We start from the raw sequence: 16,512 nt of genomic DNA, 5'->3' as shown, positions 1-16,512 counted from the left end.
CGTCCCCCCTCTGTAAATAGTTCGCCCCATTCTCCTCCCTGCTTTGCTTTTTTGTTGATGGTGCACACTTTTTTATTTGCTTTGTGGTTGTATTGTTTTATTTGTGCCCATCTTGATTTGCTTGAACGTTTGTCCCTCCTTCTTTTTGGTTTCTGTGTCAGATATTTATTTTTTCAAAAAAAAAAAAAAAATTCGTTAAGACAAAAAAAACGTTTACGTTCACCCACAAGTTCGTGCTGTCATTTCTCCTGGACGGGGGCAGGGGCATGGTGGGGTGCTCCATGGTGTTGGCGTTGGGGCAGGAGTGTGGGGGAGGAAGGGGCGGGCAGTAGGGGGCCTGGCCAGAGTTCACCCCGCGGCCTGTTGCTCGAAGTGGGCCCGCAGGGCCTCCCGGACCCGGGTCCCCTCTGGGTCCACCTGCCGACTGGGGGCAGCAGGTGGCTGCACATGTGCCCTGGCAGCCTCGGCGGCCCAGCCCTGAAGAAAGCTCTCCCCCTTGCTCTCCACGAGGTTGTGCAGGGCGCAGCAGGCACCCACAATCTGGGGGATGTTGTTGGGGCTGGCATCCAGGCGGGTCAGGAGACATCGCCAGTGTCCCTTCAGGCGGCCGAATGAGCGCTCCACCACCTGGCGCGCACGGTTCAGGCGCTCGTTGAAGCGCTCCTGGCTGGCGGAGAGGTGGCCCATGTAGGGGCGCATGAGCCACGGCCGGAGGGGGTAGGCCGCATCCGCGAGGATGCAGAAGGGCATGGTGGTGTCCCCCAGAGGGATCTCCCGCTGGGGGATGTAGGTCCCCGCCTCCAGCCGGCGGCACAGGCCCGAGTTGCGGAACACCCGGGCGTCGTGGGTGCTGCCAGGCCAGCCCACGTAAACATCCTGGAACCGTCCCCGGCTGTCCACCAAGGCCTGCAGGACGACTGAATGGTAGCCCTTCCGATTGAGGTATCGGCCGCCACTGTGGTCCGGGGCGCGGATGGGGATGTGAGTCCCATCCAGAGCCCCGAAGCAGTTGGGGAAGCCCAGGGTGGCAAAGGCGGCGACAGTGGCCTGTGGGTCCCCCAGCCTCACGAGCCTGTGCAGGAGCATGGAGTTGATGGCATGCACGACCTGCAGAGAAAGCACATGGGACAGCCCCAATGAGGGGTGAGCAGGGTGTGCGTGGCCCTGCCCTGCCCTGGCCCCCCTGCCCTGCTGTGCCCTGCCCTGCCCTGCCCTGGCCCCCCTGCCCTGCCCTGGCCTCCCCCTGTGGGTTCTCTTACCTCCATGAAGACAGCCCCGACGGTGGCCTTTCCGACACCAAACTGCTGGCCCACGGATCGGTAGCTGTCCGGAGTGGCCAGCTTCCAGACAGCGATGCCGACCCATTTCTCCACAGGGAGGGCACGCCGCATGGCAGTGTCCCGGTGCCTGAGAGCGGGGGTGAGCCACTGGCAGAGCTCCAGGAATGTCTGGCGGGTCATCCTGAAGTTCCGGAGCCAGTGGTCGTCGTCCCACTCCCCAAGCACCAGCCGCTCCCACCAGTCTGTGCTGGTGGGGTAGCTCCACAGCCGCCGGCGTGTGAGGCGGGGGGTGGAGCAGGGTGCTGCAGGGGTAGGGGCTGAGCCCTGCTGCCCTGGGGGCATCTCCTCCCCTAGGGCAAGAAGGTGCTCAGCTGCCCACAACATGGCATGAGCCAGGGCAAGCCCTGCTCCTGCCGGGAGGGCTGGGTGGACCTCTAGCTGCTGCTGCTGCTGCTGCTGCTGCTGCTGCTGGGGGTCCATGACTGCGGCGCTCGGGGTCTGTGTGCCTATATGGCTCCTCAGACCGCGTGCTGTGCAGGCTGAGTGTATGTGGGAGGGGCCCTTTAAAGGAGTGGCTAGCTGTTGCCCCGGAAGCGCTAGTCCGCCCTGTGACCCTGTCTGCAGCTGTGCCTGGCATCCCTATTTCGATGTGTGCTACTTTGACGTGTAGACGTTCCCTCGCTGCGCCTATTTCGATGTTGCGCTGAGCAACGTCGAAGTTGAACATCGACGTTGCCGGCCCTGGAGGACGTGTAGACGTTATTCATCAAAATAGACTATTTCGATGTCGCAACATCGAAATAAACTATTTCGATGTTGGCTGCACGTGTAGACGTAGCCCATACCTGCTAATAGCCATTGATGGACCGAAATGCTATAAACTTACCTAGTTCTTTTTTGAACCCTATTGTTGTTTAGGCCTTCATAACAGCGAGGTTGCACCCCATGTTCTTTATGGAAATATGCTTACGAATATGCATAGCTGGAAGACAATTTATGTAAAATACATCTTATAACATATCATTAGCAAAATTGTAATCTGCTGAATGACTATATTCCATTTGTGTGCATGGATCATTTCTGTAATTAAAGTTACAAACATGAAGTAGAAACCTTCTTCCTAGACATACATAGAGAGTGACACTGGTAGTACTCAAGGAGCTTAATGGTCCAGTGTTCAACACAATGACCTATGAGTTTTCTTGTTGTCTCTGTAAGCCTGGCCCTATAGTTGGTCATGCTGAGACCAGATCACCTGATGCTGGAACCTATTTCAGATGACGTATTTTTCCACTGGAAGTGGGAAAAAATTCAAACTGAATGTAAAGGATTCCTGCTGTTAGTAAAGGGTATATAAAGGTGGGAAACCATTACAATAAGGGCTCTGACCAGATGTGAAGAGACCCCTATTTACCACCCAAAATGACTGCTGGCAACAGCTAAGACTGAATGAATATAAGGGGAAGGATCAGGCCCAAGTTGGGAGGCTTCCTATCTCATGAAAAAATATGATTAAAACCAAAGGTGGAAAAAGTGTGCACGCGTACACACACACAACACATATACGCGCGCACACAGTAACTCTGGGTACTTTTCCCACCTTTGATTAAAATGACTGTTAAGCTAAGAAATTAGTTTCCTGTAAAAGAGGTTTTTTGTTTTTTGTTTTGTTTTTTGAGTATTAGGCTTAGCTGTTTTGTTTTATTTTGCTTAGCAATTTACTTTCATCTATCTGCTATTACTTGCAACCACTTAAGTCCCACCTTTTATGCTTACTAAAATTACTTTTTTTATTAATAAATCCAGTGTAAACCCTTGTTAGCAGGGGCAGGGACAGCAGCTGTGCATATCTATGCCATTGATAAAGGAGATGAATTTCTTTATGAGCTCATTCTGTATAAACTGTATACGTAGCGGGACAGATTTATTTGGGGTTTTGATCTCATTTGTGAAGGCTGTGCACCTGGATGGTGTTCCAAGTCCCTTTGACTGAGTGATCTCAATGTGTGTGTTGCTGTGCTGTGGGCTGTGAGCCCACCTCTGTGCCAACAATGGAGGAGACTGGTGAGTTTAACTCATCAGGTCAGGATGGTGAGGTGCCCCATAGGGCAGGCATGCAGGCAGGCAGTTCAGTGGTATTTCTGTACATCAAGTGGCAATCTCAAAGGAGAGCTCTGTGTCTGAACCCATCAGAACAATATCCTCTGGTAAGGCGTTCCACAAGTTGACTGAGCGTTGTGTGAAGAAATAATTCCTTTTGTTGCTGCCTATTAATTTAATTTGGTGACCCCTAGTTCTTGTATTATGACAGGAATAAATAACATTTCCTTCTTTATTTTCTCCAAACCAATCATGATTTTATGAACCTCTATCATATTCTCCCTATTATTAGTCATCTCCTTTCCAGTCTGAATAGTCCCAATTTTAGTAATTTCTCCTCCCATGAAAAGATTTCCATAATCCTGATTTTTGTTCCCCTTGTCTGTACCATTTCCACTTCGATGTATCTTTTTTTGAGATGAGGCAACCATATCTTCATGAAATATTCAAGATGTGGGCATATCATAAATATGTACAGGCAATATGATATTTTCTGTCTTTTTATCTATTCATTTCTTAATTATTCCAAACATTCTGTTAACCCTTTTGATTGGTACTTCATGTTGAGTGAATGTTTTCAGAAAACTATCCACAGGGACTCCAAATTCCTTTTCTTGAGTAGTTAGAACTAATTTAGACCCCATCAATTTATATTTATAGGTGGGATTATGTTTTCCAATGTGTATTACTTTGCATTTATCAACATTGAATTTAACCTTCAATTTGTGTTGCTATTTGTTCTTCAGTTCTGTAAGCTACCTTTCTAGCTTTTTGCAATCTTCTTTTGACTTAACTATCTTGAACAGTTTTGCATCATTAGTAAATTTTACTGAATAGGAGTGGTCCCAATACAGGCCCCTGATGGACATCACTCTTTATCTCTCTCCATTCTGGAAACTATTTATTTCCACCCTTGCTTCCTGTCTTTTTACCCAGTTATTGGTCCATGACCGCACCCTCTCTCTTATCCCATGACAGCTTATTTTGTTTAGAAGCCTTTGGCAAGGAAGCTTGTCAAAGGCTTTCTGAAAATCTAACTACACTATATCCATTGGATCCCGCTTGTCCTTGTTGACCTCCTCACAGCATTCTAGTAGATTGTTGAGTGATGATTTCCCTTTACAATAGCCATGTTGACTCCTCCATAACAAATTACATTCATCTGTGTGTCTGATAAATCTGTTCTTTAGTTTCAACCAATTTGCCTGGTACTGATGTTGGGTTTACCAACCCGTAACTGCCAGGGTTGCCTCTGAGGCCTTTTTTAAAAAAAAAGGCATTATGTTAGGTATACTCCAGTCATTTGATACAGAAGCTGATTTAAATGATACCTTATGAACTAGAGTTATGAGCTACAGTCCCATTTACTTCATTTGGGACTTGGGCTGGTGCAGTTGCCTGTTCATATGGATCACTTTGCAGGATTTGAACAATTCAGAATTAATTTGTCACTGTTGATTTAAACAAGGAAGAAAGTACTTCTGACTAAAGAAATAATGGCAGTTTTAGTGGAAATAAGAGTTAACACTTATTGTAGCCTTTGGCTTTTCCTTCAAATAATTACTTTAAGACTGTGCAACAAAAAAACAAATTTAAGAACTATTACTTCTAAGCTGTTCCTAATATTCATATTGTAGATTGCTTCATATTTTTTCTTTTTGTAAGTGTAATTTTTCTATAGATAATTACATATAAGGATAAATTATTTTTTCTGTACTAGGTTATATCGAGGAAGAACATATGGCAAACGACAGCAGTATAAACATGCAGTGGAAGACTTTTCTGCTGCAGTTCATCTAGACCCCTCTGATTGGTTAGCTTTCTATTACAGAGGTTGCATACTGCGAAAGGTTGATCCAAAGAGAGCTCTGCAGGACTTCAGTGTTTCTGGTATTTTTGATGTTTTTAAATTTATCAATGTCTCTGCATTGTTGACTTTTACAAAATAGACATTCTCCATCAGTTACCACACCATGGTGATGAGGTGTCACAGGTATTTCTGAGTGTCAGTGATGAAAGGTTAAGAAGTAGATTACAGAGTGTCTCAGTGATCCGTACTGGTACGTATTGATCAAGATATTCATAAATGAACTGGAAAAGGGGGTGAGTAGAGAAGTGGCAACATTTTCAGATGATGCAAAGTTAGTCTTGATCGTTAAGTCCGTAACTGATTGTGAAGAATTAAAAGGCAAAACTAGGTGAGTGGGAAAGAAAGTGGCCAATTAAATTCATGGTTGGTAAATGCAAAGTAGCACACATGGGAAAAAATCCCAATTAAATATACAAAACAATGGGGTCTAAATTCAGCTGTTACCACTCAAGAAAGGTCTTGGATCCATTGGGATAGTTCTCTGAAAATATCTGCTCATTGTGCAGTATCAGTCAAAAAACAAAAACAAAACAACCTCTAAGAGAATGTTAGGAACCTTTAGGAAAGGGATAGATAATATGACAGAAAATATCAAAATTTTACTATGTAAATCCATGACACATACTTCACTTCTGATATTAAATTGAACACTGAGAAAGCTAAAATAAAAGTAATATGCAGATAAACTGTATAATAAATAACTACAACTTAAATGAGACAATCAGAAAGTTACAACTAAAATGTATTCTTTTTTCCCCAGTGCTCATCAAGGATTCTTTTGAAAATCTCAGTTCTTTCATTCACCGTGGGATCTTATACGCAGAACAATGTGACTGGTGGCGAGCAATCTGTGACTTTGAAAATGCACTAGCTCTGGACAGGTAATTGAACTTCAAATATAAATTATATTCCATTTTCAATTAGCTATGGGGACAAAGTTTATGTTCATTTTCAGTTTGTTTGTTCATTTTCATCTGTCTGTCTAAGAACTTCTGTGACCCCATCAGTCAACTTACAAACATTTATGAATTTATCTTTTGTGAAACAGTAAAAGCATTAATAGTCCTATGTTAAAGATGGGAAACTGAGCAATGTGGGATTTTCAAAAGTATGAAAGGCACCATAAGGGAATCTTTTGAAAATTCCACTTTTTTGTTATCTTGCCAGAAGTCACATGAGAAGAATGGGGTCTCTTGCTTCCAAGTGCAGTGCTTAAAGCACAATATTATCCTTCCTCTTTCTTGTTGGAAAACTATTTAAAAGTATTTTCTGCACCCCACCCGCAGTCCTGGACAACTGAGATGCTTCCCACTGACTGCAGTTTCTCAGAGATGGACCAGTGGTTTGGCTCAACATCCCTTTGCTCCTGCTTACTACCAGATTCTCTGCCTCCATGCCAATATGCAGTGGCAGTTTCTGTTGTGCCTGCTCTTATTTTTGCAATTTAAGCTGTTTCTGCACAGCTTTTGGACAGTGGTAAGCAGCGTTTTCCCCCTCCAGGATACCCTCTTCTCCCTGGATCAGTTAATATGTTGGGTTTAGCCCTCTCTGAGGAGGTCACTATTTATGAATATATACCCAGTGTTCAAAGGAATTAAGAAGTAATTAATAATGCATTTGATGCATGCTATGCAAGCAAATATATGTAACACAAAGCCCTCCTTTTGACTGCCTGCAGATGTTTTTTTATAATACTATAATAATTAAATGAAATCTATTATATTGGACATTGATGCAGAAGGTCACCAATGAGGAATTATATAGGAAAATGCAGCCGAAAGAGAACCTGCTGCATAAGGTTATAAAACGGAAACTACAGCTATTTGGACATACTTGCAGAATGAAAGACGGATGAAAAATCAAGACCCTAGTATTCGGCATAATGGACGGTTCGAATAGAAGAGGCAGACCCCACAGAGAATGGATAAATGATGTAGTAGATTGGTGTGGAGCTAGTCTACAGAAACTAAGCCACTCTGCACTGGATAGGGAAAGATGGAAGGAAATAGTGGGAGAAGCATCAGACACCAACGGGCACTGAGCCGATGGTTATTGATGATGATGATTGATGTATACAAAAAAGAGCTTCATATTGTATAACAAAATTAAAAATAAGATAATCTTTATTCTTTTTTAGTGGTATTGTCTTGGCTTACATAAATATTGGCTTGATTTTACTGTTACATCTGGATCTTTATTATGAAGCTATTCGACAGTTCTCTAAGGCCCTTGATTTTGAGCCTACAAACCTTGGAGCTTACATATGTAGAGCTCAAGCATATCATAAGGTATTTTATCCACATTTTTATATCATTATAGTGTTACTTTTACATTTCATGGTTGCCATGAAAAATATTTTAATTGATATTTATGGCTTGGTCCTTCAAAAACTTATGTACACATATAAGTTTCTGGACAATAAGTAGCCATCTTGATTTCTGTGGGACAACTTACAATGCATAAAATTAAGGACATATGTAAATCTTTGCAGGACTGAGGTCAAAGGCAAAAGCAGATAATTCCATCTATAGTAACTGTAGTTGCAAAGCCTTCTTCCATGAGCTGAATATTTAGAGTTCTGTGGTCTTGCTAGGGCCTTTCCTTGCCACTGATGAGTCCTCAAAAAGTAAAACATTTAAAATAATAGTAGGAAGAGGTAAAATGAAAAAAGAAGCCTTTGTAAAATATTATAAAAGCAATTTAGGAAGTTTATTTGCTTGTTTGTATTTTTGTCAGGGTTGAGGATCTCTGCTATTATAGGCATTTTTTTTTTCAAATTTTACCATTAGAGGTAGGGAGAATAGGAATTCTGAACTCAGGTATTGGTTGATATGAGAAGTAGATGCTGATTAACAAATATTTTGTTTTAAAATGTGTTTATTCAGGATGTGAAAGTCGCTCCATGTAAAAATTAAAGAAAAACACATTATATCCATTCATTTACACATTTTATTACAAAGAAATCTCTTGTAAGGAAGAATACATTAAATGGGGTAAAAAGTGATTTGGAAATACATACGAGTAACTGAATTGTTTTTTGTAAATAACAGGTGCACAATTTACAGTGTGCAATAAAAGATATAAATCGAGCCATTCATCTTTATCCAACTGAATCCCATTTATGTATAATAAGGTAGGAAAATTATCTTTTAGAACCTAACAAATATTCCATTTTATATCTGTGGTTGTCAATAACAGCAGGCTTGTTCTGTAGATGCCTTAGTATAGCTGATGTTTACAGTGTGTTTCCATGTAGATAAGTATACGTAATAGTAATAATGAGATGGTAATATTTTAATAGCTCTTTTCATCTTTTACAAATTATATTCATGTAGTAGCACCTCAGTGATGTTACCTCTGGGATGAAAAGCAGAATGCAGAATCATGTGCAGGATGCTGCATAGCAAAATGCATGCAAGGATTGGGGAAGGGGGAGGATGAATGTGGACAGTGACAACAGTGCACCACAGTACTTTTCTAAATTAATAATTTAAATGTCCATTCAGAGTGGATAAATATTTCAATGTCCTAGCTGAAGAATTGATGCAGTAAGATAAGGATGAAGGGTTGAGCCCAGTATTGCCCCAGGCTTGAAGATATGAGATTGGGAAAAATTAATATTTCAAACTTGATATTTAGCTCTTCCCTCCCAATTTAGCTCAAAAGCTCCATTTCTGTGTAGCTTCACTCATGTTCTCTGTAAATCTGTTTCTGTTGTCACTAAAAATAGTTCTTCTAAATATCTTCCCTCTCCTAATCCTTTTTTTAATACTCCGAGAGTCTCAGGATTCTACCACCATTGGCTCTATTTCCTGTTGTGTTCTCAGAAACCAAATGTGAGCTTCACAGACAGATTATGAATGACCTGAATGTTTTTTACAAGCTTCTTAACGTTTGCCTAGCACCAGTATACCACTTGGCATACCTAAGTCCCACATGTTTCTACAGGCATGTACAGTTTGAGAAACTATCTTTTGGGCTGGTGTGAATTTCCAAAACTGCGAAAATTGGCATTGACTAATGAATGCATATGGTTCCTACTGTATGCATAAAATGCATTTTAATTATTAACCAATTTGTTCACTGCTCTAAAATTGTGAAAGATACAGCCTTTGCCAAGTCAAACAAATAAGCCAGTTTTATTTGAAGGGAACCAAATAAATTGTAGGAAATGTTAAAAAAAAAAAAAAAAAAAAAAAAAAAAAAGTGAGACTATCTAAATGTCATTTCATCTCAATGCAGCGGGCCCCATTAATGCTTTATGCATCAGTTAAACCTCCCATTAATGACTTAAAGTGAAGCTGTGCTCTAAATAGTGAATATATAATATAAATGTTATCTCAGTCGATATTCCATGTGTGCATTTCAAGTAATCTCTGTTTACTTTAGGAATAATAAGTTTTTACTGCTTTTTATTCATACCAGTACAATACAGCAACAACAAAGCTAAGAGGGAATAGGCAAAAAAGTTTTCTTCTTGTGTGTCATTAACAGAGTTGTTTACTAAGTTTCAATCAGTCCCACCTCTGTTACCCCCCAGGAACAAGAGTGGGGTTGTACAGGGTGTCTTTGAAGGCCTGATTTGGCCTTCAAGGACTTTGACTTGTGGTGATGCATGAGAAAACAAGAAATCTAGTCTGGCCTCAAGACTCAGATTGAATTTGCCAACAATCACTTTATGGCAAAACAATATTGATTTTAGAAACAACATTATTAACAATATGTGTGTGCTGGTGAGGCCCAAGCCAGGCTAGCGGGTGGACACGAGTGGCCCTTTTTCATCTCAGTGGGCCTCATCATGGTCATAACCGTGATGGTCTCCTGGGATAGGGTAGTTTTGCTAACTGCACTTGCATACTTAGTATTTGCAGGGTGTGCCAATTGAACAGTAGTAGCACTTTGACTGGATACTGTTGTAACAAAGTCTGGACACCGTGTATGAAGCAAGCAGGAGAGTTTATTACACACAGCACTGGTGGAGTGCCACTTCACCCATCAGGACTCAGTGAAGCACTGCCAGACAATAGATTACAATTGATTATATAGATTATTGATGGGTGGGGGAAAACTATGACATGGGTGTCACCCATGCCTGGATAGGTTCTAGCAGCAAGACGAAATGAGCACAATAAACCAATAATCTAAAAGGTAACAGAGAGGGAGCCGTGCTAGTCTATACACTATCAAAACAAAAAGCAGTCAAGTAGCAGGTCTGTTCTGGTATGGCTATGGGCTGAAGAAGTGGGTCTGTCCCACGAAAGCTCACCTAATAAATTATTTTGCTAGTCTTTAAAGTGCTACTTGACTGCTTTTTGTTTTACAATAAAAAGGTTACAGATTATCCCCGCCCATAGTTTATAGAACATCTTATTTCTAGTACAGGTGGTTTCCTCTGCATGTTTAACAAAACAGGTACACAATGATTGGTTCATGTCAAGATAGGGTAGAGGATGTGGTGGCAACTCCACACTGGTGCATCCGGGAGCCTTTATCTAGAAGATTTAAAGCAAAAGACATTAACAGCATACAGTACTAACAATTGGTTTCCACGTGCAGGGCCTCTTAGAATGTAGTTGCTGAGGCAGCTATTCCTCCCTTCAGACTTCAAGGCACTTCCTGGCTGAGCTGGGATGATCTTCTCTGGGGCTTGTGAGAAAGATAAGGGAGAGGGGCCAAGCGAGGTATCTTGTGAGAGAGATAAGGGAGAAGGGGGCCCAGTGAGGTATCCTTCCACTCATGCTATAGGCCTACTCCAGACTTTAAGAATCAAATCGGGGTTCTTTAGCACAAACCATGGCCTGCATGAGGAGTTTTCACCCTACAGATATAAAGGGAGCACATGGCTGTCACAGTCCATGTCATAAGTATTCAGCACGCAACTCACTTCATGTATCCTTGCTCTGCGTATGTGTGCCAAACAAAAAAAACCCTCTGTGGATGAAAACCAGTGGAATTTGGCAACCTGTGCATGGGCAACTGTAAACAAAATTTTTTGTGGGCCACACGCAGAACCTCTGTGGGCCACAGGTTGTCCATCGCTGATGTGTGCTATTTGCGGCGGAGCCCACGGACAATGTTTTTGTGAGTTTTGCAATTTGCATAGCTATATACTCATAAAATTTCTTGGTGATCATGTTTTTAAAAAGTTTGGGCAGATGGAATAAGAGGAAAAACCTGGATGGCATTGCTTTGAAGATGTGGTTCTTACTAGAAGTGTAAGACTTTTACATTCTCCTGCATTACTTGTACCTTTAATGTACTGCTTAAGCAGGGAATCTCAGCCTGAAAATATGGTTGTATGGTGAGCAAATTACAACAAAAATTTATTTTGTTACAGGGGACAATATTTAATTGAGATGAAGGAATATGAACTTGCAAGCTTCTGTATTCATCAAGTAGCAGAAACGAGTGAAGGTAAAATTAGCCTAATAATCTAGGTTCTTATTAGCCAAAGTATCTAAGCCCTAATGTAAGGAGTAATATGACTACTGTAATTTATTATAAGGACTTGGACACTTCCTTTATGTTGCTTGCAGTTCTTTTGCTTACCTTTCTTATGCTCTTTATTTTTACGTTTTTACTTGTAAATTTTGGTAACAGACCATTACGTAGAATTTATTGTTATACTTTGTATTTATTTAGGGTCTCTCTTTCTAACATACCAAAAGGCTTCACAAACATGAAGGCCTTGGCTACACTACCTCTCCCTTTTGGAAGGGGCATGTAAATTATGGCTGTTAGAAAATGCAAATGAGGCACTGCTATGAATATTCAGCATCTCATTTGCATAATAGTGGCCACCCAGCCTGTTGACCATGCTGATTTTGAACTAAAAATATCCATGTCGCCAGAATTCCTTCAAAAGGGTGCCCCGATTTTGAAATCACCCTTCTTCCCAAACACCCCATGCCCTGAGTGGGGATGATTCAAATGTCCCTTTGACCCCTTTGCAATACCTCTTCAGTTGTTTGGGAGTGTCTTTTTCCTTTTCCTTTTCTCGCTTTGCAAAGAAGGAAAGTTTGTGATGCCAATGATTTGACCCTAAGTTTGCTGCGGATAGCTGAAGTTTTCCACTCCATGCTTTGATGTGAAAGGCTTAAAACTTAACTTTTTAAAAATTACATATGTTTTAGTAGTTAAATCAGACAACCCTGCAATTTCATGAATTTTTGAACAATGTGAAGCTTGCTTATCCTTTGAAATGGTCTTATGTTTAGAATGTGCAATGTGGATTAGTAGAATACAGTAAACCCTCAAAACCTGAGATTTCAAGTTGCACTTAACTCGCATTAATGCAAGTGCAATTCAAAATCCTGCTCCCCACAGCCCCGGTTCAACCTTCCCGGCCCCGCATGGCCCCAGTTCAACGCCCCCCAGCCCCACTCACCCCTCACATGCAGCTCCAGCTCAACCTCCCACCACGTGCAGCTCTGGCTCAACCCCCCTGCCCTGGTTCAAATCCCCTGCATTCAGCTCCAGCTCACCACCCCCAAGTGCAGCCTCCATTCGACCTCACTGTGCCTTGATTCAAACCTCCCATGTGCAGCGCCAGTTCCAGCTCACCACCCCTCACACCCAGCCCCAGTTCAACCCCCCACCCCCGCGCACAACCCCAGCTCAACTCCACCTCCCTGCATCCCTAACCCACCCCAGTCTTAACCCCCCTTCCCCACCCACTCCCACAGCCCCAACCAACTGCCAGGCTTAAACCGTCCCAACTATCCACGCCCCCAGCTCCAGGACTTACCTTTCAAAAGGTGCTTCAGGTGTTCCTGCTGCCTCCCCGGCTGTAGAACTTGCATTCCGCTGGGGAAAAAGGTGCCCCCGATCTGTGCGAAATTTGAGTTATGTGAGTGTGTGTGGAGATGTAACCCTCATGTAAGTCAAGGCACTACTGTATTGTGCTCCTTGTTTTGTTTTTCTTATTTTCAGTATCCTTTAAAACCTCTCCTGTTCAAGGAGCACTTATTCGGTCATTTTGTCAAAGTCATGCTGAAGCTATCGAGTGCTTACAGGAGGTTATTGCAAGTCAGCCTACACCTTCCATGTTTGTTCTGCTAGGAAAAATACAAATGAAAGCCAAGAAAACCAAGGTTAGAAAATTCTTTCTCTACTAATTACTGTAAAATGCCAAGCAATATAATGTCTTGGTTTCTATAAACTTTATGCTTTACAGCGTATCTCCTTTTAACAAACATTTCCTGTACGTCAAAGTTTAAATTGCAAAAAGAAAGAATAATGCTTCTCTCAGCTTAATTCTCCTGAACAATGTTTCCAGCAAATATTAAACAGTGTTGCTTAAAACCTTGTGAAATATAGGTAAAAGATATAATTACGTAGACTGGAGTTCAGTTAAGTTTCATAATGTTGCTTTTTTCAAAACATAATAAGAAAGCTGTGGGCAAATATTGTAAAATATAATGGAGCTAAGGGCAATACTAAAGTTTTGTTGGTTCATATTTGTAGAATGTAGGATTTCTAACCTTCCCAGTAACACTGGGTGTCTCCTGGAAATGTCTGTCTGTCTGTCTTCTGGAGGCTATTGAAGCCAAACCAGAACTTGCACTTTTGAACCCCTCCTGCACCCCAATCCCTTGCCACAAACTGGTGAAAGTAAGTGTGTTGGGAGATAGAGCAGTGGAGGGAGGGGAGGTGCAGTAAGCAGGCCATGGTCTTCAAAGAGGGGTGGGGATTGAGGGGGAGGGCACAGCTGTGCACAGAGCAAGAGTGTTTGGGTTTGTGTGATTAGACAGTTGGTAATCCTAGTAAAATAAATGTGTAAGGCTTTTAAGAGTGATTGTAATTAGTCCCTAAACTTTATGAATACTTGCTTCCCATGGTATATTATGAGTCGAAATATAATACTGTTGCTTCTTTATCCAAAGCAGTTAGAGAGTAATCATGGGCATTCAGGTTTATTTTCATTAGAAGGAGACATATGGTGCAAGTCAAGCATTTCTTTTGATGCAGTCCTGCTTATTTACATAGAATGTACATCAAGCCCTGTTTCCTCAAACATACTAGAATCAAGCTGTGCATTGTGCAGTTTTGTTGTTCAGAAATCCACAAGTTTTCTTTCTATGAAGTTCTGTGTCCAAGAAGCTGCACCACTCTGCTGGTCACTGTCTGGGTCATGTTGTCACTGCTTCTCTGGCTTTCTCCTCTGTCGCACACACACACACGTATATAGCTTGCAAAACCAAAACTCCTAGCTGTGTTTCCTCTAGGCAAAACCCCTTGGGCCACACCATCACACAGCTTAGTGCCTTATGCAGTAGTTGCCATCTTTCCATCTGTCCAAGCATGTAAAAAGGCTTCATTTTTAACTTTTAAGACACACGAGAGAAAGGAGATTAGCTCATCCAATGCCTTTAACCATGACAGTAGTTGATTCTGGTTCAAATATCACTTTATGGTGCCATTAGTTACTTTCGGCATAAGAAAACCTGAGGAATTAGGGACAGATCCTGAAAACATGCCGTCATGGTTCTTGGCTACCTGTACTGCTCTCCACTTTCTGAGCTCTCTCAGTGCACTCCCTCAGATGTCAGGCCTCAAGCTTTTACCTGTCACCGAATGGATTTGTGCAATTCTCCAACTCTGAGAGCTTGGGCTACAGTACCCATTGTAGCAACCATGCTTGCTGAGTAAGTCTGACTTAATTCTGTCACCTTTGGGAGTATGTGACTGTGGTATGCCGTGTCAAAACAACCTTCTTAGAACTTAAGTGTTGTATACTTAACAGTAGGAATAAAGCATTTATAGGGAATTTTAAGAACAAATGGTCTTTCTGCTTGCCTACTCACATAGCACAGAATTTGCTCTGAGGAGAAGGTCAAGATATACACCTTAATGCACTTAAAACCACCATCATCAAACAAGGGCATTCCATCAGGGAAGTAGACGGCTTCAAAATACCCTGAGGTAAACCCTCCACTGACTATACACCTTCCAGTTGTTACCTCCTACCCCACACTGGAACTCTGATGGGATATCATCAAACAGCTAGAATCTCTGCTTATTGGAGACCCATTCCTAAAGAAATATTACCTGAAACCCTTCTGGTCTTCAAAAAACTCCCAACATCTCTAAACTCATCATTAGAAACCAGCTGCCCTCAGACTAGAACACACCATCTCAAGGTGGCACCAGACAAATGCAAAACCTGCAGACATATCTCCACCACTATAATGATTAACACCCCCCCGGACCCACAACATGTTTTTCAATATCCATAGGTCTTACCACATGTGGTATACTTATCCAGTGCATTGAATTCCCCACTAGCAGGTATGTGGCTGTTCCTAGCTATAAGAGCACTTTTTAATGAACATGCACAGGAAAAGACAAAAATGCCATCTCAGCTGTGAGAAGACTTAGAGGGTTAGCCATGTTGATTTGTAACTCAAAAACAACAAGCAGTCTTGTGGCATTTTATGGACTAACGAATTTATTAAGCCATGAGCTTTTGAGGGTAAAACCCACTTCATCAGATGGGCAGAAATAACACAATTCAGGGCATAGATAGCAGCCAGAAAATAAAAAGAAAAGAAAAGCAAATTACCAGTCATTAGTAGGACCAGTTAATGACGCAAATTAAGAGTGATGTGTCTTGTTCATAGTATGTTGTATAAATGTATGAATATCAAAGGTGGGGAAATTACCCTTGTAATGTGATAGCCAGTTCAGATCTTTATTCAAGACTCAATTAATGTTGTTAAATTTGTAAATGAATTCCACTTCTGGATTTATAGTTTATTACCATAATGTATAAATCCCTAATAAACATCTTTTATTTCCGGCTTGTTTCCTTCGTATCACTCAGGGGTGCTAATGAGCTACTTAATCTTGCATAAACAATGAAAAATCCTGTGGCACCTTATAAACTAACAGATTGTTTTGAGCATAAGCTTTCATAGACAAAGACCCACTTAGTCAGCTGCAGCTTCATCATGAATGGCTCTTATATGTGTTAACTCTTGATGCCAAATAATTTATTCACACCTTGGCTATGTCTACGCAACAGAGATCTTTCGAAAGAAGCCCTTCTGTAAGATCTGTTCTGAAAGAACTTCTTTCGAAAAAGTGCATCCACACATCCCCTGCTCTTTTGAAAGAACGGGCAAGGGATCAAAAAATCAGGTGCCTTGAGGACTATTCTTTTGAAAGAAAGGCCCTGCAGAGCATCTACACACATTTTCTTTCAAAAGAAGCTGTCAAAGGAAGGTGTTCTTCCTGAAACAGGAGTGGAAGAAAGCTTTT

General features: G+C 41.8%; 1 protein-coding gene across 1 annotated transcript in view; it reads left to right on the top strand.

Moving 5' to 3' along the window:
* TTC6 (tetratricopeptide repeat domain 6) overlaps nucleotides 1-16,512 on the top strand; it is a 108,872-nt gene that overhangs the window by 63,326 nt on the left and 29,034 nt on the right. Inside the window, exons 18-23 of the mRNA XM_074997534.1 lie at nucleotides 5,101-5,270; nucleotides 6,011-6,131; nucleotides 7,388-7,538; nucleotides 8,301-8,383; nucleotides 11,588-11,664; nucleotides 13,183-13,343. Of these exons, the coding sequence (XP_074853635.1) occupies nucleotides 5,101-5,270; nucleotides 6,011-6,131; nucleotides 7,388-7,538; nucleotides 8,301-8,383; nucleotides 11,588-11,664; nucleotides 13,183-13,343 (763 nt within the window). The remainder of the gene's footprint in view (nucleotides 1-5,100; nucleotides 5,271-6,010; nucleotides 6,132-7,387; nucleotides 7,539-8,300; nucleotides 8,384-11,587; nucleotides 11,665-13,182; nucleotides 13,344-16,512) is intronic.

Source organism: Carettochelys insculpta, chromosome 6, assembly GCF_033958435.1.
Source record: "Carettochelys insculpta isolate YL-2023 chromosome 6, ASM3395843v1, whole genome shotgun sequence".
Lineage (NCBI taxonomy): Eukaryota > Metazoa > Chordata > Testudines > Carettochelyidae > Carettochelys > Carettochelys insculpta.
The sequence above is the reverse complement of the archived record's forward strand: the minus strand, read 5'-3'. Positions and strand labels throughout refer to the sequence as shown.